The sequence below is a fragment of the Acanthochromis polyacanthus genome, chromosome 7 (genome assembly GCF_021347895.1).
Source record: "Acanthochromis polyacanthus isolate Apoly-LR-REF ecotype Palm Island chromosome 7, KAUST_Apoly_ChrSc, whole genome shotgun sequence".
NCBI lineage: Eukaryota > Metazoa > Chordata > Actinopteri > Pomacentridae > Acanthochromis > Acanthochromis polyacanthus.
In genome coordinates this window covers 34,013,862-34,037,097 of record NC_067119.1, presented here as the reverse complement: position 1 = coordinate 34,037,097, position 23,236 = coordinate 34,013,862, and the positions used below count along the sequence as shown (strand labels likewise).

The window sequence follows — 23,236 nt, the reverse complement described above, 5'->3', positions numbered from 1 at the left end:
ATCCCATGATATTGGTTTCAGGTCTCCTATCATATTGTAGATCACAGATACACACTTCTTCTCATAAGGATCCAGCTCAAGAATTGCATCTAAATGATTCTTAGGTGGTGGGAAAGGAAATGAGGGGAATTCTTTTCTGGTAAAGCTGCGTATCTGGAAATATCTAAAATTATGTGATCTCGGTATCCTGTGATAATTTACGAGTGTCTCAAATGAAATAAACACATTATCTGTCATGAATCTGAGCTGGAGAACCCAAGCAGCAGGCGCGGACAGCAGGGTGAATTTATGGTGATTTAATTAAAGGAAATGGACAAACAGAAACTCATCTTAAACAAAGCAGGAGGGGAGAGAGCAGGAGGGAGAACTAAACTGAATAAACTCAACTAAGGGAGGACCAGACGGTCAAGGTAAAAACTATAAAATAAAACAGAATAAAACTAAACTAAGGATGGACCCAAGGGCCGAAGTTAAACAAAAACATAGAACTAACCAGAGAGAGGGGAAAGTGGCTTACGGATTGTCTGGGTTATGGAGGACGGGAAAAGTATGAATTGACAGAGCCGGCGGGGAATGTGGCGATGGTCGGGGACTGGCGAAAGTGTCCAGGAGGGGCAATGGGGTCCGAGGAACGGGACGTGGCGAAGATAATCCGGGGGCAAACAGAGTCCAAGGAGTGATGTACGGAAGGCAGAGAAGCGGCGAGTAGTCGGGTGAGTGGCGTAGTGGGGAGGTTTGTTCAATGATGCGGCATCGGTGTGGTGGAGAGAGCCAGGCTTTATGCGGTGCTGATTGTTCATTTGCCTCAGCTGTGCACTCAGCACAGCCGCTCGTCATTAATCAGATGAGCCGTCTCACTGAAGCAGGAGGGTGTGACATTATCGGGATACAAATCACCAAAGAATAACAAACCATTTCTATGCCAATACTGAAATGCACTGTCGGACCCAGATGGGGGAAAGAAGTGGTGAGGTGGGAAATACCTGCTATACTGTTTTAAATCAAAATGTCTCCTGAACTGTAACCATATCCTGAGTGAAGCTTTGACAAGTTTGTGAGTCGTGTACTACAGCTATGCGGCAATGATGTTGTGAGTGTTGGTAGAGGGCTGGATGATAGTTCCATATGAACCCAGTCTGGGCCCTGCTTATTCCCATACACGTGGATCCAATAAATTAATTTTGCAATGTTAGCAGCCCAATAATACCAAAGAAAATTAGGCAATCCCAATCCCACAGCATTTTTAGGGACCTCCAGGTATATCTTTTTCATCCTAGGGTTGGAGTTGTTCCATATATGGCTCAGTGGGTAGAGTGGCCGTCTTGCAACCGAAGGGTTGCCGGTTCGATCCTCGCCCCGTCGTGCTCGAGGTGTCCCTGAGCAAGACACCTAACCCCGAATTGCTCCTGATGGGGTCGTGGTTAGCGCCTTGCATGGCAGCTTCCGCCATCAGTGTGTGAATGTGTGTGTGAATGGGTGAATGTGATGTATCATGTAAAGCGCTTTGGGTACCTTGCAGGTATAGTAAAGCGCTATATAAATACAGACCATTTACCATTTACCATATAAATGAAGAAATGAGTCTATCTAGCTGTTTAAATGTTTTCATAGGGATAAATATGGGGACACATAAAGAAATCTAGGTAGGACTGTCATTTTGACTATATTAATGCGACCAGCTCACGAAATTGGTAGAATCGACCATTTACCAAAATCTTTTTTTGTTCTAATAATGGCTTAAAGTTGTGTTTCTCCAAATTCCCTATCCTACGGGTAACTTTGATTCCTAAATATGTGAACACGCTGCGTTCTAATTTGAATGGAAATTTGGAATAATCATCGTCTGTGTGGTTGATTGGAAAAAGCAGGCTCTTTGAATAGTTCAATTTGTAGCCTGAGAGGCATCTGAACTTTTCTAGCAATGACACTAATTTTGGGATTGATACTGTTGGGTTGGATATATACAAGAGCAGGTCATCCGCGTATAGCGCCACCTTATGGACTTTACTGCCACGGGATATACCAGTGATACCCTCTTCTGCCCTAAGGGCTATAGCAAGGGGTTCAACTGCCAGATCAAACAAATATGGGGAGAGGCCGCAGCCCTGCCTGCAAGATCTGTGAAGGGGGAAATAATCAGAGATATTGTTATTGGTTCGTACAGCCGCAGTAGGTGCGTCATATATTATTTTAATCCATGTCAAAAATAATGATCCAAAGCCAAATCTTTCTAAGACAGTAAACAAGTATTGCCATTCAAAGCGATCAAATGCTTTTTCAGCATCCAAGGAGACCGCATTGATTTAATTGCCTGCATAACTTCGTCTGTTGTAATCCGTCTGTCTATCTGCAAACAATCCTCTGGGTTGATTGTTGGGATGGTCAGTCCTTCCAAGAATCTAGTAATATCTGACAGGTCATCTGGTGGTTCAGATTTGTAGAGGTTCATATAGAATTGTTTAAACTCATTGTTTATCATGTCCGGGTTGGTGGTTATCTCCCCCTGCTCTGTTCGGATTTTAGGAATAGTGCTCACCGCTGCGGACTGTCTGATTTGGTGAGCTAAAAGCTTTCCAGCCTTCTCCCCATGTTGGTAAAATGTTTGTTTTGATTTAAAAAACAACTGCTCAATTTGTTTAGTGGAGAGGTTATCAAATTCAGTTTTTAACAGTAATTTTTCTCTGTAGAGATCGGGCGTTGGGGCATCAGCATATTTACGGTCCACCTCTGCTATGCTGTGAGACAGGTCGCTCAGGCGCTGTTTGCGTTTTTTTCTCTCATAGGCTGTATAAGATATTATCTGGCCTCTGAGATAGGCCTTAAGGGCCTCCCATACTGCGGTTAGTGGCATATCTGGTGTCCGATTGAATTCCAAAAAACTATCAATTTGTTGGGAGATGAATTTCTTGAAAGACTCCCGGGATAGCAACAGAGGATCAAACCGCCACGTATGGCGTGGTCTGATGCATTCTGGGAAACATATATCCAGTTGCACTGGGCCATGGTCAGAAATTACAATACCATTATACTGGCAATCCTTGACCAAAGGTAGAGTTTTGCTGTCTACAAGGAAAAAGTCAATCCTGGAAAAGGAATGGTGGACTGGGGAAAAGAAGGAATATTGCCTAGTGGTTGGGTTATCTCTCCGCCAGGGGTCAAAAAGTCTGTATGTGTCTATAAATGACTGGATAACTGCACCAGAGTTTGAGATCTTACTGTTAGGTCTGGGATTTAATCTGTCTAGTTTAGGGTGTAAAACACAGTTAAAATCACCTCCTAGTATCAATTGATTGTTATTAAGATCTGGTAATGTTGCTATAAAGTTAGTGAAGAATAGTGGATCGTCCCAATTGGGTCCATATACATTAGCTAATGTTACTTGAGCACCGTACAGCTTGCCACTCACTATGACATATCTACCCCTGGAGTCACACGCAGACTGTGTTGGGTTGAATGGGATGCCTTTTTTAATCAGAATTGCTGTGTCACGTGCCCTGTCATCGTTTTTTTTTTAAAGAATAATTGCCCTATCCAAGCTTTCTTCAGTTTTGCATATTCACTTGATAGTGAGTCTCCTGTAGAAATATGATATCACTTTTTAGTGCTTTCATATGTGCAAACACCCTGCTTCGCTTCACTGGGTTATGGATTCCCTTTATGTTCCAACTCAGGAAACGAATATGACTTGCCATTTGCATACCAAACATTGTGTTTCTAGAGTAACTGAGAAAAGTAAGAAAGCAAGAATAAGTCCCTGTCTAACTACAAAACTGAAACTAAAGCTGAGCCTTAAAACCCTATGCTGATCTACTGAACCTGTCGAGATCGCACATCCCCCTTCTAGCATACTGGTGCAGATGCTCAACTAACCTATCCTCCTAACTAGCCCCAACCGGGGCGAACCATTAGTAAATCTAAGTTGAATTCAAATTAGAGTGGAGACTGTTTATATATAGTTAACAACAGAGAAAGAAAAAAAAAAAGAAACAAGGTATCTCTGTGTGCCCCTCCACTCTCCTGTATCCGCATGTCTAATGAAATTTAAAAGGCTTATCTGTGCGGTGCTAGTCCTGGTAACAATAATTATTATGGCGTTTACATTTTACTCAAGAGGCTACCATATTCAAATGTTATGCATATATACATACATATCCACCTGGGTTACATGCGTAAACCATAGGAAATTAAATAGGAGAGAGGAATAAAGTCTGTACACTGTAACTTAAACACCAGGCGCTAAACGTTCACAAAATATAAGATGCCAGTGTTGCCTGGGAGCCTCACTGTTGCGGGCATTATGAAAAAAGAGGGTGAATAAACAACTGTTGTGAAAACACCTTTCACACTTGGGCTTACCAGTTCGTTGTTAACATTTAGTCTCCATCATCCAGTTGGCTAAATCAGTTTACATTGTCCTCGGGCTTCAAGTTCTTTTTAATGTATTCCACCGCCGCCGCCGGGTCTTCAAACCACGAATCAGTGATGCGGAGCACCACCGGGAACCGGACACCAAACTTGACATTCCAGCAGCTCCGGAGTAAACGTTGAGCTTCAGCAAATGCAGCTCTCTTCTTCGCCACCGTCGCCGTATAGTCTGGGAATATACTCACTCTCTCGTTGTGCAGGGGCAGCGGTGCCATGCGAGCCGCTGTACAGAAGATCTCCTCTCGTTCCCATAAATAGTGGAATCTGATCAAGATGACTCTGGGAGGCTCTCCTTCGTTAGCGCGCCGGTATGCTGCATCTAGGGTCGGGGTGAACTTAAGGCTCAACAGCTCCTGCAGTAGTTTAGCGAAGCTCGCAATGGGCCGCTGTCCCTCACATGATTGAAGACCTTCTTTTATCCCGACTAGGCGTGTGCAGAATCGGCGTTGTCTCTGTAGGCATTTTCCAAAAGGCCTCTGGAATTCCTGAGACATGGCAAACTCAGATAAGCTCCCTCCAATGCTGGACTCCTTTTTCCCATTCCTACAGGAAGATTGGGACAGTGTATTTCTATATGTTTTCATCCACAGGAAGATGGAGTTCCTGTAAACATTAAACACCTGGAGGAACCTTTTCTTTCTGATTGACAAGGATTCTCAATTATACGCTATGGATGTCTTGTTAATGAACTTTCATGCTAAAATCCCTTTTCAGCTTTAGGAGACCCTCAGCCGGAGACGTCTCTGCATTCCCCAGATCAGATAACAAGTCGTAAAACTTTATGGCTGAAGGCTGGAGTCACCCTCTCTGTCTCGTTGACTGAAACAAAGAGACTGGAACTGAACTGAAACAAAAGAACACTTGCCAAATTAATATTTCTGATATGTATTTAGTTTTCCAGATTTACCACAGTTACTCACAGTGTTTCATCTATGACATATTCGAAAATCAGATTTACATGTCTTATAGAAGTCGATTTATTAATTTGTGATGTTTAATCATTTCTTCCCCAGGATACTATGATTTTGGAATGAATTCCAGTATTAACCTCTGAATTTCCTCTCCATTTAGGTTGAATGATGACCATTGTATTTACCTGTTACCAAATCTCTGACTTGTTGTTATATTTTCATTGTGATACATATTTTTAATGTCATAAACATAAACATATAGTTATGAATGAAATAATTCACATAATATGAACATATGTATTAATCTACACATTTAGGAACATGCGTTTCTCTTTCACACAACTGAAATATGGTGGAGAGATAGACAGATCGTTTACCGTTCTAACGTCACATACTCTTTATCCATTTTGGATCATTTCCTTTTTCTGAGAACAAAGGAACTGCGGTCACTAGGCAACTCTCGCTGAAAGTTTCTTTCTCCGCCTCTGACCTTTATAAGCCTAAGCAGCCCCCACCTTCGCTCTCTTCTTCTTCTCTCTGCCCTAGACCACACGTCAGGGCCTCTCATTATTTCTCTTATCTAAAGCGCGTTTTTACCTATCTTTTGAAGTTCCTTCATTATCAAAGTTTAATTATTTTATCCTTTCATTTTTGTAACTTAATTTAGACCTTTTGCTCAATTTTAAGCCAACTTTACTCGTTTTAATCTGAAGAACAGATTCAGAACCAGCATTTATTTTTCTTAATCTGAGCAGTTTTTCATCAACACCCGTTGTTCTTGGCTAAGCCTGAGAGCCATCATTTTTAAATCAAGCGGCATTAAACCTGGCGCCATTCAGCTGTGACCTCCGTAGACCTGTTGGACCAGGTCCATTTCGGCGGAACCGATCAACCAACAGCAGGACAACGAAACGGTGCCAGGAGACCATACCACCTTTGGGAACCAAAGACGTCCAGAGGCGTGGTACAGCGTTACAGGCTCGTATAGTCCCAGCTCAAGACGGTTCCACTTCAATAACTCCAGCTGAGTTTGCTCTGATTCCATTCTATGGGTGATGTACTAACCGCTTGGTCAATTAATTCATTTAATCAGTTTATTCGTTTACAAATTATTAATTCTTAATCCAAATTACCGGTTACCTCGTCAGGTTAGCTCTGGCTAATCCTCACCATATTTCCGTCTCTCTCACACGAACTTCAACATCTCTCACACACTCCCACATTCCACACACGCACACGCACACACACATGTAGTCCTGCACGCACACACACACACCATATCCACATTGTATATAGTTCACTTGTCATTATTTTCATAGAATAGTTAATAAATACCTCATTTTAGATCAAACTACAGTCTTAAGTGTTTCTTTGTGTAGAATGTGGTCAATTTAACCAAGAATTCAAGACTTTTTGATATGAGAGTGATCAAAATTTTTATGAATATTAATAATTTTATTAATGTTAATTAACCCTCAAGGGACGGACATCCCGCGGGCGGCCCCGCCCACCCGCGCTGTGTACATAGGTCTGCTTAAACTGATATAACTAAAAAACCACATTAGCTAGAATGCGCATTCTTTTTGCTGCTAAAAGCACAGATTTCCGTCTTTCAAGTGATATCATTTACGTCATTACGTCGTGTCAAAAAAAAAATCTCGAGTGATTACCCCGGGGAAAAAAAAAAGTGATTACCCCGGGAATTTTTCCGCGCCACCACCGTGTGGTGCCAAAGGACCTTTGTGAAGAGTAGGTTGGAAAGAGCAGGACGTATGGTGAGAGAGCTAGAGATAGATAGATAGATACACACGTGGACAAAATTGTTGGTACCCCTCAGTTAAAGAAGGAAAAACCCACAATTCTCACTGAAATCACTTGAAACTCACAAAAGTAACAATAAATAAAAATTTATTGAAAATTAAATAATCAAAAACAGCCATTACTTTTGAATTGTTGATTAACATAATTATTTAAAAAAACAAACTAATGAAACAGGCCTGGACAAAAATGATGGTACCTCTATAAAAGATTGAAAACTATTTGACCAGAGTGACATGATTAACTTAGGTGTGTCATTTAATTGACATCACAGGTGTTTCCAAACTCATAATCAGTCAGTCTGCCTATTTAAAGGGAGACAAGTAGTCACCCTGCTGTTTGGTGAAAAGGTGTGCACCACACTGAACATGGACAACAGAAAGCGAAGGAGAGACTTGTCCCAGGACATCCGAAAAAAAATTATAGACAAACATCTTAAAGGTAAAGGCTATAAGACCATCTCTAAACAGCTTGAAGTTCCTGTGACAACAGTGGCTCATATTATTCAGAAGTTCAAGACCCACGGGACAGTAGCCAACCTCCCTGGACGTGGCCGCAAGAGGAAAATTGATGACAAATTGAAGAGACGGATCGTTGGAATTGTATCCAAAGAGCCCAGAGCAACCTCCAAAGAAATTAAAGGTGAACTCCAAGGCCAAGGTACATCAGTGTCAGATCGCACCATTCGTCGTTGTTTGAGCCAAAGTGGACTTCATGGGAGACGACCAAGGAGGACACCACTGCTGAAAAAAACTCATAAAAAAGCCAGACTGGAATTTGCAAAAATGCATGTTGACAAGCCACAAAGCTTCTGGGAGAATGTCCTTTGGACAGATGAGACCAAACTGGAGCTTTTTGGTAAGGCACATCAACTCTATGTTCATAGACTCAAAAACCAAGCATACGAAGAAAAGAACACTGTCCCTACGGTGAAACATGGAGGAGGCTCAGTAATGTTTTGGGGCTGCTTTGCTGCATCTGGCACAGGGTGTCTTGAAAGTGTGCAAGGTACGATGAAATCTGAAGACGATCAAGGCATTCTGGAGAGAAATGTGCTGCCTAGTGTCAGAAAGCTTGGTCTCAGTCGCAGGTCATGGGTCTTCCAACAGGACAACGATCCAAAACACACAGCCAAAAACACCCAAGAATGGCTGAGAGAAAAGCGTTGGACTATTCTAAAGTGGCCTTCTATGAGCCCAGATCTGAATCCCATTGAACATATGTGGAAGGAGCTGAAACATGCCATTTGGAGAAGACACCCATCAAACCTGAGACAACTGGAGCTGTTTGCTCATGAGGAGTGGGCCAAAATACCTGTTGACAGCTGCAGAACGCTCATTGACAAATACAGAAATCGTTTAATTGCAGTGATTGCCTCAAAAGGTTGTGCAACAAAATATTAAGTTATGGGTACCATCATTTTTGTCCAGCCCTATTTCATTAGTTTGTTTTTTTAAATAATTATGTTAATCAACAATTCAAAAGTGATGGCTGATTTTGATTATTTAATTTTCAATAAATTTTTATTTATTGTTACTTTTGTGAGTTTCAAGTGATTTCAGTGAGAATTGTGGGTTTTTCCTTCTTTAACTGAGGGGTACCAACAATTTTGTCCACGTGTGTAGATAGATAGATAGATAGATAGATAGATAGACAGACTGATTGATTAGAATTGTGATAGGGAGACTTGGGTACTGTAGAGTGTGTGATTTAGGGAAAGTAAGTAGTTTGATTTAGTGAGAGATTGTGTGTGTGAGAGAGAGTTTTGTCTTTGTAAAGACAAAAACTTTTCTTTTTTGTCTTTTGCCATTTTTGGCCACATTATTATTGTTTCTGGAGCTAATTAGTAGGTGTCGTGATGGCAAGGAAGAGCTACACCACCGAAGAGGCTCTAGAAATAATATTGGTTGTTGCTCGAGGTACGGACCCGTACCCGTAGCCTGTGGACTACGGATACGGCACTTGCCATTTGCCAATCAGATACGCGAGATCAGGTCACGTGACTCCCGGTAGACGCTAGCTGTACGGACCCGTAGCATCGGTACGACAGGTACGGACCCTAAACCTGACCCTAACACTAACCCTAACCTTAACCTTTGCTTACCTTTCAACAGTTTGCAGTGGTTAGCAGCTTCTTGACTCGCGAGACTCGCGTACGGGTCCGTATCTGTCTGGCAAATGGAAAGTGCCGTACCCGTAGCCTGTGGGCTACGGATACTGACCCGTATCCGTAGACACTAAAAATAATATTTGCTCATCAGCATGAAGATGCGCCGTTCTCTGATCCGGACTCTGTCTTGACAGAGGATGAAGATCACTTTGTTGAAGGTCTCGATCCGTATCATGACATGTAAGTAACATTTTATTTTATTTTTTTAAATTTCATCTGATCAACAATTACATTTTTAGGGAACTGTGTTTGAATTTGTGGTTTGTGGGGAAGAAATATCTTCATCAGTGTAACAGGTGCGTCAGAGCGATTATTTTTCAAGAGTGAAAAGCAGTATTGGCGTTTCATAGCAACTGTGAATCACTCGTGTTTGTTGATAATGTATAATATAATATGTTCTTTTTCATTTATTTGTTTCAGTGTCAGTGACACTGCAGAGGCAGAGCAGCCCAGCACTTCACTGCCACCCTCTGATGAAGAGGCACAACCTCAAAATAGTGAATCTCCACAAGTAAGAGGTCGCAGCCTCAATCGCCAGGGAGCAAAGCGTAGCTACAGAAGTCGCAGCTGTGGAGGTAGGAGTCATGGCCAGTCAAATGGATGGTGGAAGACTGAAGAAGAGCCGGACAGTCTGCCTCAGCCGGTCCCCAGGTTCCATCCCAAAAGAAATCCTGGTGTCCAGCCACCTGCATCATCACCTGCCTCTGCCTCCAGCCCCATGGAGCTATTCAAGCTTTTTTTTTTTTTAACACTAAAACGATTCAAGTTTTGTGTCAAAACACAAATAAAAATGCAGATAAAAACAAAGCTGCTGGAAAAAAATTCCCCAGGATTCCAGTTACACCTGAGAAAATGTGTAAATATATGGGGCTAGTTTTTTATATGGGTGTTCTCAAGATGCCAAACATCAAAGATTTTTGGCGTTCAAAACATTTTTTCCATGTCCCATCTCCTGGCAAGGTTATGTCCAGAGACAGATTCCTGCTCATTTCACGGAATCTTCACATGAGTGACCCAGAGGAGGATGCCTTGAATGACAGGAAGAAAGGTACAGAGGATTATGACAGGCTGCACAGGCTCCGCCCTCTGTATGACAGTCTGCAAACCGCCTGCAAGGCTGTCTACCATCCTCTGAAGAACCTGGCTGTTGACGAACGAATGGTGGCCACCAAAGCAAAACTTGGCTTGAAACAATACATAAAAAACAAGCCAAAAAAGTGGGGCATCAAGCTTTTTGTGCTAGCAGATTCAAGTGGCTACACTGTAGACTTCAATATCGACACTGGAAAAAATAAATCAGTCAGTGGGATGGGTCTTTCCTTTGATGCTGTGGTTTCACTTGCAAACAAAGAATTCCTGGGGTCTGGTCATCACATTTATTGTGATAACTTCTACACCAGTCCAGCGCTTTTCAGGCATCTCGGGGACCTTGGCTTTGGAGCCTGCGGGTCCGACAGGGCTGGCAGAGTGGGGACGCCATCCACGACAAAGAACGCTCTTACAAGAAGGTCACCACCAGGATCCATACGCTGGATTAGGGATGGGCAGCTCCTCTTCGTGAAGTGGATGGACACAAGAGAGGTGTCAATGTGCTCCACTGTGCACTCTGCCTACTCAGGAGAGACAGTGATGAGAAGAAGGAAGACCTGCAATGGGTATGAGAGGGTGGAAATACCGAGACCAACCAGTGTCGGGGAGTACAATCGGTACATGGGTGGAGTTGACCTCTCAGACCAGCTCATTGGGTATTATTCCACAGCCAGGAAGAGCGTGAAATGGTACAAAACTGTCTTTCACCACTTTCTGGACATTGCTGCAACCAACAGCTACATTGCATAAGCAGCTTTGTGCCTCCAGAGGAGAGCAGCCGCTGACCCATCAGGGCTTCCATGAGCTCCTGTCTGCTGAGCTGTGTGGGGTGTCCCTGGACGTGTCTGCACCGAAGCCAGACAGAGAGCAGTGCCATCACACAGAAGGTGCCATTGCTCCTGACAATGATCCTTCCAAGAAAGCTACAGCAGGAAGGAAAAAATGCAAACTGTGTGGGAGGAACACGCCATTCCAGTGCCGTGTTTGCAGAGGTCCCCTGTGTGTCATTGTGGACAGAAACTGCCATGATGACTTTCACAATGGCTCTTTGTAAAATAAAATGTATTTAATGTGTATTGTGTAAAATGTGCAATGTATATATGTATATGAAAAATGTATATAGATGTATATAGTTGAAACAATATTGTTGAAAAAATATTTTGTTCAAGTTTCTATGTTCAGTGTTGCCTTAGTTCTGCAGTAGTGATCAAACTAAAAAAACGCCTCTGCAGTTCTTACACAAAAATGTTCATATCTCAAAAACTAAAATAGGTATTTTGTTTAAATCACTACTGGTGTGTTCAGAAATTTATTTTTCTACATGTGGAAATCATTTCGATCAATGGGTTTTGTGTGCATATTTAGTAATTATAATTAAAAAAAACATTTCCGATTTATGTATTTTCTTATTCATAACACAATTTGAACACCTTTACCTAATGTTTTTGGTTTATTTATATGTATACCATTTTAGATTAAGTTGTCAGGATTCTAGGGATATTAGGTATTTGAAGATATTCCAAGAAATGACATCAGAATGAACAAAAATACAAATGTATGTACTGGCGAACCTTTAACATTGCAGTCCCCAAAGGGACTAGCAATTAGAACGCTAGGTGGTGCCCCAGTTATTGATAACGAGAGCTATAAATCATAACGTAGAATCCCCTACATCTCCCGTCAATTTCTTCCATTTTCTGGCGGATTGAGGTGATTTCCGCTTTTAACATGGCAACGTCGTTTTCCATAGTAGCCGCCCTGTCCGAGTACGTATTCAGGCCGGATTCCAACTCGGTCAAGCGGGTCTCTTGTTTCGTCACGTCTTCCCAGAGCGCGTCTATCTTAGTGTTCAACTCAGCTGTCCTTGAGTCTATCCATGCCAAAATTCTGCTTTCGCTGCTTGCAATGGCAGTCATGACAGCCGTTAGGTCTGTAGCCTCCTCCTCTGAAGATTCCTCGTTCGCGGTCGCAGTTTCAACTGAGTCCAAGGCTTCACTCAAGGCCTCCTTCTTGAGGCATTTTCCCGTCGGCATTTTATCGTTTAGTTGTATATTGTGAAAAAGTGGAGCTACCAGTATGATACCCTGGTGTTATGCAGTTGTCAGGGACAGACACGGTCTGTCTGAAGTTATTTTAGAAAACGGTATTTTTAAAAAAGGTTCGCCCCGGTCGGGAGCACTGCATAAACACGTCCTTACGTATTGCTGTTCGCTAGCGCCCCCCACATCGCTAATTTAATTTTTTTTTCTAATTTCAGCTACTTAAATTTACATTTTCCTAGTTACGACTGAGGGCTGCACAGTGGAGTACTGGTTAGCACTTTCGCCTTGCAGCAAGAAGATCCCCGGTTCAAATCCCGGCCTGGGCCTGGGATCTTTCTGCATGGAGTTTGCATGTTCTCCCTGTGCATGTGTGGGTTTTCTCCAGGCACTCCAGCTTCCTCCTGCAGTCCAAAAATATGCTGAGGTTAATTGGTTACTCAAAATTGTCCGTAGGTGTGAATGTAAGAGTGATTGTACGTCTGTATATGTAGCCCTGTGACAGAGTGGCGACCTGTCCAGGGTATCCTCTGCCTTCGCCCGAGTCAGCTGGGATAGGCTCCAGCACTCTCCGCAACCCTCGTGAGGATAAAGCGGTGTATAGAGAATGGATGGATGGATGGATAGTCACTACTGAGCCTAGTTCTCACTCTTTTGGTCTTATATGATTGTAAATTCAATATCTTTGGGCTTGAGACATAAATAGTTTCAACATGTTTTGAGGATTTTAATTAAGGAAAGTAATTTACAAACCTTTAGCCACCTAATTTAGACTCTACTGATTTTATTGGCAGCAGGAGGCATTTACAATTGAGCTTAGCAAATCTTTAATTAACCGCTAACTATTTGATAACTGATTAATCCTTTCTGGGTTGTTTTAAAGAAAAAAGTAGAAATTCTCAAATTTTAGCGTCTTAAATGTTTATTTTCTGGTGTCTTTCTCCCTCTGAGACAGACATCATCCAGAGCTTCGGGAAACACTAACCAACATTTTTTACCATTTTATAATCCAAACAACTAATTGATTAATTAAGAAAATAATCAACAGATTAATTGAAAATGGAAATAACAGTTTTTAATGCTGATTAATGTTCTGGATGACATTAAACCTGATTGGACGCTGCCTCATATGAGTTCATAATTGTGACATCAGCCTTAAACCTGTTTCCACGAGGAGTCAACGTTACTTATTTTACTGCTGTGCATGAATACTTATTTGTGTCTGTGCATTTGCACTGACAGATTGTTTGTCATGAGATCATGCGTAAGCGAAATTAAAAGTGCTCACGAAGACACATTTTCCTCCTTGAATACTGTACAATATGTCCACACAGTTTCATGTGTCTGTGTGCTCACACATCATCAACTCAGCGACAAATGATGGAGCGGCATGTTTGTGCAGCAACCAATAGGAAGCAGGAATGATTGAATGTGGAAGCAGGTGGTGGAGAAAGGGTGGCATCTTGAGTTTCAGGAGGGGATTTTGGTTTGTGTCTTTGGACGACCTGTTCAAGTCTACAGGCTCTATTTCTGTTCTTCAATCAAATGTATCCTGTTACACACACAAACACACACACACACACACACACACAAACACACACACACACACACACACACACACACACACACACACGCTTATGTTACAAGAGGGGCATGTTGAGGTACACAGGCCAACAGGGGACCAATGTGTCTCATCATTTTGAAATAGTAAAAATTAAACACAAAATTTTATTTTAAGGTCTTTTTCATAATATAACTGTAAACATGCATTTTAAACTACAAAACAAACCAACAAGCCAAAAGGGCACCTCCATAGTCTGCAATAAAACTGTATATGTCAACACAGAGTAAACTTTCTTCAGGTTTTTCCAAAATGTGACTCTACTGTTTTAAGCATTTTAACAACTCATCCTTACACAAACATTCTGAAAGTCACTTGTTTTTCTTACATACCCTTATTTGGCTTGGTTGATTTGGTAAGTACTCTAAATTGCCCGTAGGTGTGAATGCGAGTGTGATTGTTCGTCTATGTATGTAGCCCTGCAACAGACTGGCGACCTGTCCCAGGTGTCCCCAACCTTCGCTCAAGTCAGCTGGGATGGGCTCCAGCACCTCCCGCGACCCTAGTGAGGATAAAGCGGTGTATAGAGGATGGATGGATGGATGGATTTGGTAACTTGACTGCACTAGTGTATTTGTCACTTATCAGAACAGCATTTTATTTCATGTAGTTAGAGATTCGCAATGCTTTTACATTAAAAATATAATATACCCATTCAAAATGCCCTAAGTCGCTTAAATCTGACCGAAGAGAAATATGACACACGAGGAATATTTGATTAATTAAACATTCTATTCAGGTGTGATTAAGATTCAGATATGAAAATAAAATAAAATCCGTAGTTGCAGTAGTTTTAAATACGTTCTGAGTGGCACTAAATATCCTCCGCTTGAAATACACTGGTTTGTATTTCGTTGTGTGCACCACGAAAAACATGAGAAAATCGTGTTGGTGCGCACGAAACCATAGATTAATTTACGTGACAGTTTCACGAATCCTTGTGAGACCGGGTTGAGTAGGATTGCAATCATGTGATCATCAGTGGGTAACTGACGCAGTGTTCACGTCATGGTAACAGCGGTGTGGTGCCGGCAGCAATATCTCCCAATGCGAACTCTCAAACAAAGCCGTGGATCCAGATTATAAACCACATCAGTGCAAAATCTAATCACTTGGTCCCTGTGTCATTTCTGACTGTCCCTGAAAATTTCATCCAAATTCGTTAGTTCGTTTCTGAGTAATGTTTCACACAGACAGGCAGATTCACAGACAGATTTCTGACTGTCCCTGAAAATTTCATCCAAATCGTTAGTTCGTTTCTGAGTAATGTTTCACACAGACAGGCAGATTCACAGGCAGATTCACAGACAGATTCACATACGCTGAGCTTCACATAAGTCCGCCGTTCCTCGGCGGAGTAATAATAATAATTTACCAATACAAAGGACTTCCCTTAATAAGAATTTGGGCAGCCATTATGTGTACCATCTTGACCTGCACCGAATTTTATATTATTTTGTTCACTTTTAAACTACCAATTATTTTTTCTTCATAAACAATCATTTTAATATCACAAGAGCAACTTGTCTTTGGGACAGAAAATGTTCCTTTAAATGTGGTGTAAATTTCAAGTTACTTTCCACCAAACAAATGGTATCTACTACATGTAACAAGATGAAAGGAATATATATACATACATACATACACACACACACACATATATATATATAGATAGATAGATAGATAGATAGATAGATAGATAGATAGATAGATAGATAGATAGATATTTCCTTGGATCTTGAGAATATGATTTATAGGCCTGAGCATCACAATAGCACCAAAACGCTTTACTCATAATAGTATGTTGTGACACATCTTACATTCATAAAAAAATTACAGGTTCTGAGATTTGGATACTGCAACCTGATACATATTTGTTCAACCCTCCTGCTTAGCTTACCAATATCTCACAGATTGGTTTCTGAATGGGTAATTTGTTTCTTTAAACAGTAGAAATGAAGCTTGTGTTTGTTTCCGTTTAGACTGAAGTTCCCGTCGGATCTGGATGAGCTGCGAGAACTCGCTGAGATGCTTAAGTTTTATAAAAGGGAACATCATGGCTACGTTTTGCTGCTGTTCTGTAGCGCCTACCTGTATAAACAGTCTTTTGCCATACCTGGTTCCTCCTTTCTGGTGAGAAACACATAAAAGATCCTGGCAAAACCTGGACAAATTATATAAACAATGTCTAAACACTTTTTACCATAAAGTGCAGTCTGACTGAGAGTTTACAAGTTGTTTTTCACACTAATTTCTGGCAAATATGTTATTATTTTTACTGTGTTATTTTCTGTGTAGTTATTCTTGCTTTCATCGTTCAGAACATGTTGGCTGGTGCGATTTTTGGGCCCTGGGAGGGTCTTTTGTTGGCTTGTCTACTCACCACTTCAGGCTCCACGTTCTGCTTCTTGTTGTCTAAAGCATTTGGAAAACAGCATGTGGTTCAGATGTTCCCTGACAAGGTGGCTCTGCTACAGAGGAAGGTAGGTTCAGTATATTAGTCTGAATAAAACTTACAGTGGTAGTACTTTAGCTGTCTTTTCAGTGTTTTACTGTTATATTGTTATGAGTTTAGAACTGATTTCTACACTAAGAAACGATCTATTCTCACGGTAATACATTTACAACATCTGTATTAGAGGATGACCAATTATCAGATCCAACATATTTTTTTTTTTGATTGTCATTATTCTTTTATTAACTGCTTCTTGTAAAATTGACCTAAAGTAGCTGTACTATCTGATTAGTTACATATCCTAAGCAACAGCCAATCACAATACAGAGGGATACATTTGAAATATTCTCTTCTAATGAAACACATTTTAACCATTAATAAACAAAGACAGTTAAACACATTTTTGTGTTGGTGTTTGTATTATTCTAAATTTCAACACTAAGATTTTAGTTTTTACTGCAAATATATATCACTCATTTAACACCTGATTAGGTGTATACAGTCCCTGACAAAAGTCTTTTTGCATAAGGACATAGTAACCTTAAATGGCATATAACTTTATTTCTAATCAATCAATTCTCACAAAAATGGTTCATTTTAATTTCAAGGGCTTTCACATTAATAACTGGATGCAAATTGAACCCGTCATAAAGTGTCCTGATGTTCACGTCTTGGTAAAGCACATGACATCTGTTTTTGCAAGGACAAAAGTCTTGTCATGTCTTTAAATGATTCAACCAATCACACATTAGAAGTTCATCTGTGACAAATACTGTAACTGACACATTCCCAGGTGTGTATAAAAAGAAACCCAAGACACAAGACCTTCATATGAAGCCCAACCTGACCCCGACAGCATGCCAAAGATCCAACCACGGACCAAAGTGTTGATCATCAAGACCAAGTCTGCTGCTGAGGTGGCAGACAGCTTTAATGTATCCAGATGTCAAGTAGAGAGGAAAAGAAAAAAATCTGAAGAAACTGGTGATGCTTATGACAAGCCTAGGTCAGGCAGACACCTGTTAGAGAAGAGCATTTGTTGCTTCCACAGTCCAGGGCCAGCCCTTTTTCAACTGAAACAGGGTTACACGTGAACTGGTCGCCAGAAATCCCTGTATCTGCAAGAACAGTTTGTCAAATTCTCTCACGCGGTGTTCTCAGTAGCCAAATTAGTGCGTAGAAACCAGCATTAAACAGAAGACAACAAAAAATTGTGTTGCATTTGTCAAGGTCCACAGCTTGCAGGAAGAATGGACAATGAAAAGTGGCAGAAGGTTGATTTTTCTGATGAATCATCCTGTCATACAACAGAACCGGACTCGAGCAGAGAACCACGCTACCGAGGCCAAGATGCAGTTTTAAGAATGATTTATTGCAGGGAAGGGAGTGGATCTGGTGGGTGGAGAGCCGGAGTCTTGTCTGGGGGAGAATGAGGAGTGGTACCGGGTGGGTGGCGTTCCTACTGGGGATCAGTGGCTGCTGGTTCTGGGAGGGGAAGCAGAGTGAGGCGCCGGGTGGTCTGAGGATCCCTGGCGGCAGGAGGGAAGCGGGGAATGAGGGGTTGGAGAGCTAGGATGCAGACAGGGCAGACTGGAGAAATCAGAACCGGACAGGTTCTGAATCGGTTCCTGATTGTCGCAGGCAGAGCTGAAGAAGGAAAACGCCAGGAGACAGGGGAGTGACGCTGAGAGATGGGTTCGGGGAATAACTGGGTCCAGGAGGGAAACCGGAGAAACACAGCAGGCAGGAGTCTGAGCAGCGGATTGTGGCGAGACAGAGAAAACAGGATTAGAGATAACACTCACAGGCAGCAGAGCAAGAGGCTAGAAGGCAAACTGACGGTGTATGTCGAGTCTAACGATCTGGTAGGGTGTTGCAGGATGAGCCGGTGTTTTATTGTCGGTGTGCAATCAGGAGAATGCTTGTCAGCTGCTCAGACTCTGGCAGAGGTGACTGATTGAATGACTGGTTTCAGCTGCTTCTCATCAGCTCTGCTGTCATGTGAGGGAGAAAGGCATGAAGAGAGTTAGAGCTTGTCAGATTGCAGTGTATGAGGGAAGGGTCCTGACATCCATTGAACTGCATCCCAATCAACACAAATCCCGCAGAAGCTGCACTGACCCAAGATTCACCAAGAAAACAGTCAAGTTTGGTGAAAGAAAAATCATGGTTTTGGGTTATGGGGTGTACGAGAGCACTGCAGAGTGGATGGAAACGTCAACAGCCTGAAGTATCAAGAAATTCTTGCTGTCCATTACATCCCAAATTCTGCAGCAGAATGGCGTTCCTTCTCATACTTCAGCCTCAACATTAAAGTTCCTGAAAGCAAAGAAGGTCCAGGAGCTCCAGGATTGCCCAGCTCAGTCACCAGACATGAACATTATTGAGCATGTCTGGGGTAAAATGAAGGAGAAGGCTTGGAAGATGAAACCGAAGAATCTTGATGCACTCTGGGAGCCCTGCAAGACTGTTTTCTTTGCCATTTAAGATGACTTTATCAATAAGTTATTTGAGTCATTGATGAGATGTATGGATGCAGTCCTCCAAGCTCTGGAAGTCATACACAATATTAATTATTTTTTGCAAGACACCATGACTTAATGTTCTGATATTTTTATAGCATATTTGTGTATTCAGAATAAAGTATATGTATAATTTCAACATTATTTTTGTATGCGACAAGACTTTTGTCCAAGCAAAATCGGACCTTTCTGTCCTAATTAAATGATAAAACTCAATGAATGATACAAAGCTTTATTTTTACATAATAAATATAATCTAGAAGGCTTTGTCATTCATATGAGCCATTTCTGATTCCAATTGATCAACTACAAGTCCAGTTGTTATTTGTTGTTCCTACAACTTAAGAGAAGCAACAAGACTTTTGTCAGGGACTGTATATTCATGCTCAACTTACAGAGACATTATGGAGGATTTATCATATTTGACTGATGATGGATTTGAAACACATTCTCTTTCCTGCTTCCCAAACTGTGAATTTTCTACTGTGCAGCAAATAACATGAGAAAAAGAAAAAACGTGAGCAGAAAAATGGGAAAAATATTAAGTAAACAGGCAATTGTATTTTGTTATTTCTTTTTCTCACCATCTCTTCATCCTTTTATTTTCCTCCTCCTCTCCTTGTTTGTATTTCTTTGCTGTGTCAGGTGGAGGAGAATCGCAGCAGTCTGTTCTTTTTCCTCCTTTTCCTCCGTTTCTTTCCTATGACTCCTAACTGGTTCCTTAACATCACCTGTCCTGTCCTCAACATCCCCATGCCCATCTTCTTCTCCTCTGTCTTCATAGGTGAGAACAAACACAAATAAATACACAAAACAGCTACAGATACTGATTATTATCTGTATAGCACATTTCAAAACAGAAAGTGCTTTACAATTAAACAAATGTTAAATTAGACAAATAACGAAAACTAATTTGAACAAATAAATAAGATCCCAGACAAGCAGCATAAACAAAACAGTCAAATAAAGACAATGTTTTAAGAAAGAAAATCTAAGAGTGTAGACTCTGTAGTGTTATGAATGGTGTAATTATATCAGAGTATATTACATATTAGGGATTAAACCCTACAAAAAATATATAAAATGCTACTTTACTTGATTATGAAACATATTGAATCTGAGACCCTCCAGAGTTTTTAAATATGGAGAATAATCTAATTAATAACCTAACTAGCTGAAACATCGGCCATTTAAATTCAGTGTTATCAGTATCAGTATTCTTTTAATAATTTATGTAGTATCAGCAGTATCAGTCTCAGTATTATGTAATATTTAATGTTTTTGTGTTCAACATGTGAAAAGTGTATTATTTCATGTATTTGGTGGAACATTTCGATTTCATTTGTAATATATCAATTCAGTGTGCAATATTTCAATATTGTATAACATTTTTTCAATTTCATTTGCAATATTTATCACCATGTGTGATTGTAGTGCCTCAGAATTATTCTATTCTAGTCTTACTCTCTTATTTTCATTTTTCATAATGTGTTGTACTTAAATCTTATTGTTTTTAACCAGGCACTGCATTTATTCTAATGCTTTGTAATTTTGTTTTTTGAGCAATATTTGGCAAAGAAAAATAAAGCTTAGGGTTACGTTGTAGCAAGACTGCAAAGGCCCTGGAATTCCTGAGCTGATCAAAACTCAGATAAGCTGTCCCTCTCTCCAGCACTGACCAACACCCATCTCTATAGGAGGATTGAGACATTTGTATTTCTGTAGGTTTTCATTCACAGAAGGATGGAGCTCCTGTGAACATTTAAACCCCTGGAATAACTTCTTCTTTTTAAAAGACAATGACTTTCAATTATATGCTATGGATGTTTGTTTAATGAACTTTCATGCTAAAATCCCTTTTCAGCTTTAGGAGACCCTCAGCCGGAGATGTCTCTGCATTCCACAGATCAGATAACAAGTCGTAAAACTTTATGGCAGAAGGCTGGAGTCACCCTCTCCCTCTCTTTGACTGAAACAAAGAGACTGGAACTGAACTTAAAAACCTTGGCAAATTAATATTTCTGGAATGTATTTTGTGTTTACAGAATTACCAATGTCAATGGAAATCATTCATCATTAACATATCCGAAAATCAAGATTCTATCTTTCACAGAAGTCTAGATACTAATTTGTGATGTTTAATCATTTCTTCCCCAGGATACTATGATTTTGGACTGAATTCCCTTATTAATCTCTGAATTTCCTCGCCATTTAGGTTGAATGATGACCATTGTATTTACCTGTTACCAAATCTCTGACTTGTTGTTATATTCTCACTGTGATACATATTTTTAATGTCATAAACATAAACATAGTTATGAATGATTCACATCATATGAACATATGTATTAATCTACACATTTCACTTTCACACAACTGAATATGGTGGGATAGACAGATCGTGTTTTGCGCGTTTAATATCATATTTTAATCCATTCTGGACTCCTCTTTCTTCTCTACTCTGTGAGAACAAAGAGATTCCAAATTCCACCAGACTCGCGCCTAAAAGTTCTCTCTCTCCGCCCAGGTCCTCCCCTTAGCTGGACCCACAGATAAAGTCAGCCGTAGCCCACATTACTCCCTCTTATTCTCTCTTGCCTCTTACCGACCTACTCTCTTACCCCTCTCTTCCTGAGAGGCCAACCAAAGTCTCTCTCATTATTTTCTTACCTAAAGCGCGTTTTTCTATCTTTGAAATTCCCTCACCATCTAAGTTTGTTAACTATTTATCTCTTAATATTTTTGTAACTTAAGGAGACATTTTGCTCAATTTTAAACCAACGTTATTCGTTTTAATCTGAAGAACCGATTCAGAACCAGCATTTATTTTTCTTAATTTTGACAATTTTTCATCAACACCCGTTTTTCTTGGCTAAAGCCTGAGAACCATCATTTTAAACCAAGCAACACTCAGCTGAGAACTCCGGAGGCCTGCTGGATCAGGTCTTTGCTTAGAACCGATCAACCCGCGGCAGGACATCAAGGCGTGGCCAGAACGACGACACACCGCTCCGAACCGGCAAGTCCAGACCGTGTGCTGCTTAATCTGAAGGCCCCGCAAGTCCCAGCTCCATGACGGTTCACTTCAATAACTCCAGCTGAGTTTGCTCTGATTCCATTCTATGGGTGATGTACTAACCGCTTGGTCAATTAATTCATTTAATCAATTTATTCTTTTACAAATCATTAGAATTCTTAATCCAAATTACCGATTACCTCGTCAGGTTAGCTCTGGCTAATCCTCACCATATTTCCTTCTCTCTCGCACCTACTTCCACATCCCTCACACATGCACACACACCACACACACACTCCCACATTCCACGCACACACGTAGTCCTGCACGCACACACACACACACCATATCTTCATTGTACATAGTTCACTTGTCATTATTTTCATAGAATAGTTAATAAATACCTCATTATAGACCAAATTACAGTCTTGTGTTTCTTTGTGTAGAATGTGGTCAATTTAAACGAGGATTCAAGACTTTTTGATATGAGATTGATCAAAATTTTTATGAATATTAATAATTTTATTAATGTTAATTAATAAATGTCCTAGCCATTACAATGCTAGGTGGTGCCCCAATTATTGATAACGAGAGCAATAAATCATAACGTAGTACCGCTACATATATTGGTGCCCCGTGTGAGGCCAATTATAAACCTTTTTTGCACAAAGAAACACTATTATTCAATCACCGGGAGCTGAAGCCTCCCTCTGCCATTCATTCACATACACTGGTTCTTTATCTGCTGTGTGAGCATATGTCTTCCTGTAATCAAATTGTCTAAGTAATTTACTGCTTGAAACGCTGTTTTGTTTTTATATCACGTCGGATTGATAACATTAGTGGACGCACTTGTGTTTTATTAGTCTGTTTTGCCGTGAGCGCTGTTGATCCGTGACGTCAGCTGAAGCTGCAGTCAGTCCCTGTGTTGCTAACTAAACTAGCCTGAGCTCTTTGAGTTGTTGTTTCGAAAGTTTTTATCCATCTTGATACAGTTTATTTGTCGACTAAAACAATTAAAAATAAGGCCTGGAATTCATGAACAGTGCTATGCCTTACCGATGAAACGTCCGGAACGCATAGTTTGTTCAAAAGCCTCCCAGTTAGGGTTCGGAGTAGCTAACTGAACTTGCTAACTCTGCTTCGGCAGCTTGAGGTAATTTAGCATTT

The 23,236-nt window shown here is 40.8% G+C and overlaps 2 protein-coding genes and 1 long non-coding RNA gene across 3 annotated transcripts in view; 1 reads left to right on the top strand and 2 right to left on the bottom strand.

The window, feature by feature from the left end:
• The window catches only part of LOC110971185 (integral membrane protein GPR155-like), an 85,130-nt gene that overhangs the window by 1,417 nt on the left and 60,477 nt on the right, over window positions 1-23,236 (bottom strand). The gene's annotated exons all lie outside the window — the stretch shown is intronic.
• Window positions 1-23,236, top strand: part of LOC110971186 (transmembrane protein 41A-B-like) — a 44,974-nt gene that overhangs the window by 13,161 nt on the left and 8,577 nt on the right. The window contains exons 2-4 of the mRNA XM_051950724.1: window positions 16,056-16,206; window positions 16,395-16,556; window positions 19,696-19,834. Of these exons, the coding sequence (XP_051806684.1) occupies window positions 16,056-16,206; window positions 16,395-16,556; window positions 19,696-19,834 (452 nt within the window). The remainder of the gene's footprint in view (window positions 1-16,055; window positions 16,207-16,394; window positions 16,557-19,695; window positions 19,835-23,236) is intronic.
• The window catches only part of LOC127534746 (uncharacterized), a 30,045-nt gene continuing 7,090 nt past the window's right edge, over window positions 282-23,236 (bottom strand). The window contains exons 2-3 of the long non-coding RNA XR_007943116.1: window positions 21,291-21,720; window positions 282-5,521 (exon numbers count right to left, since the gene is read on the bottom strand). This is a non-coding gene — a long non-coding RNA (uncharacterized LOC127534746). The remainder of the gene's footprint in view (window positions 5,522-21,290; window positions 21,721-23,236) is intronic.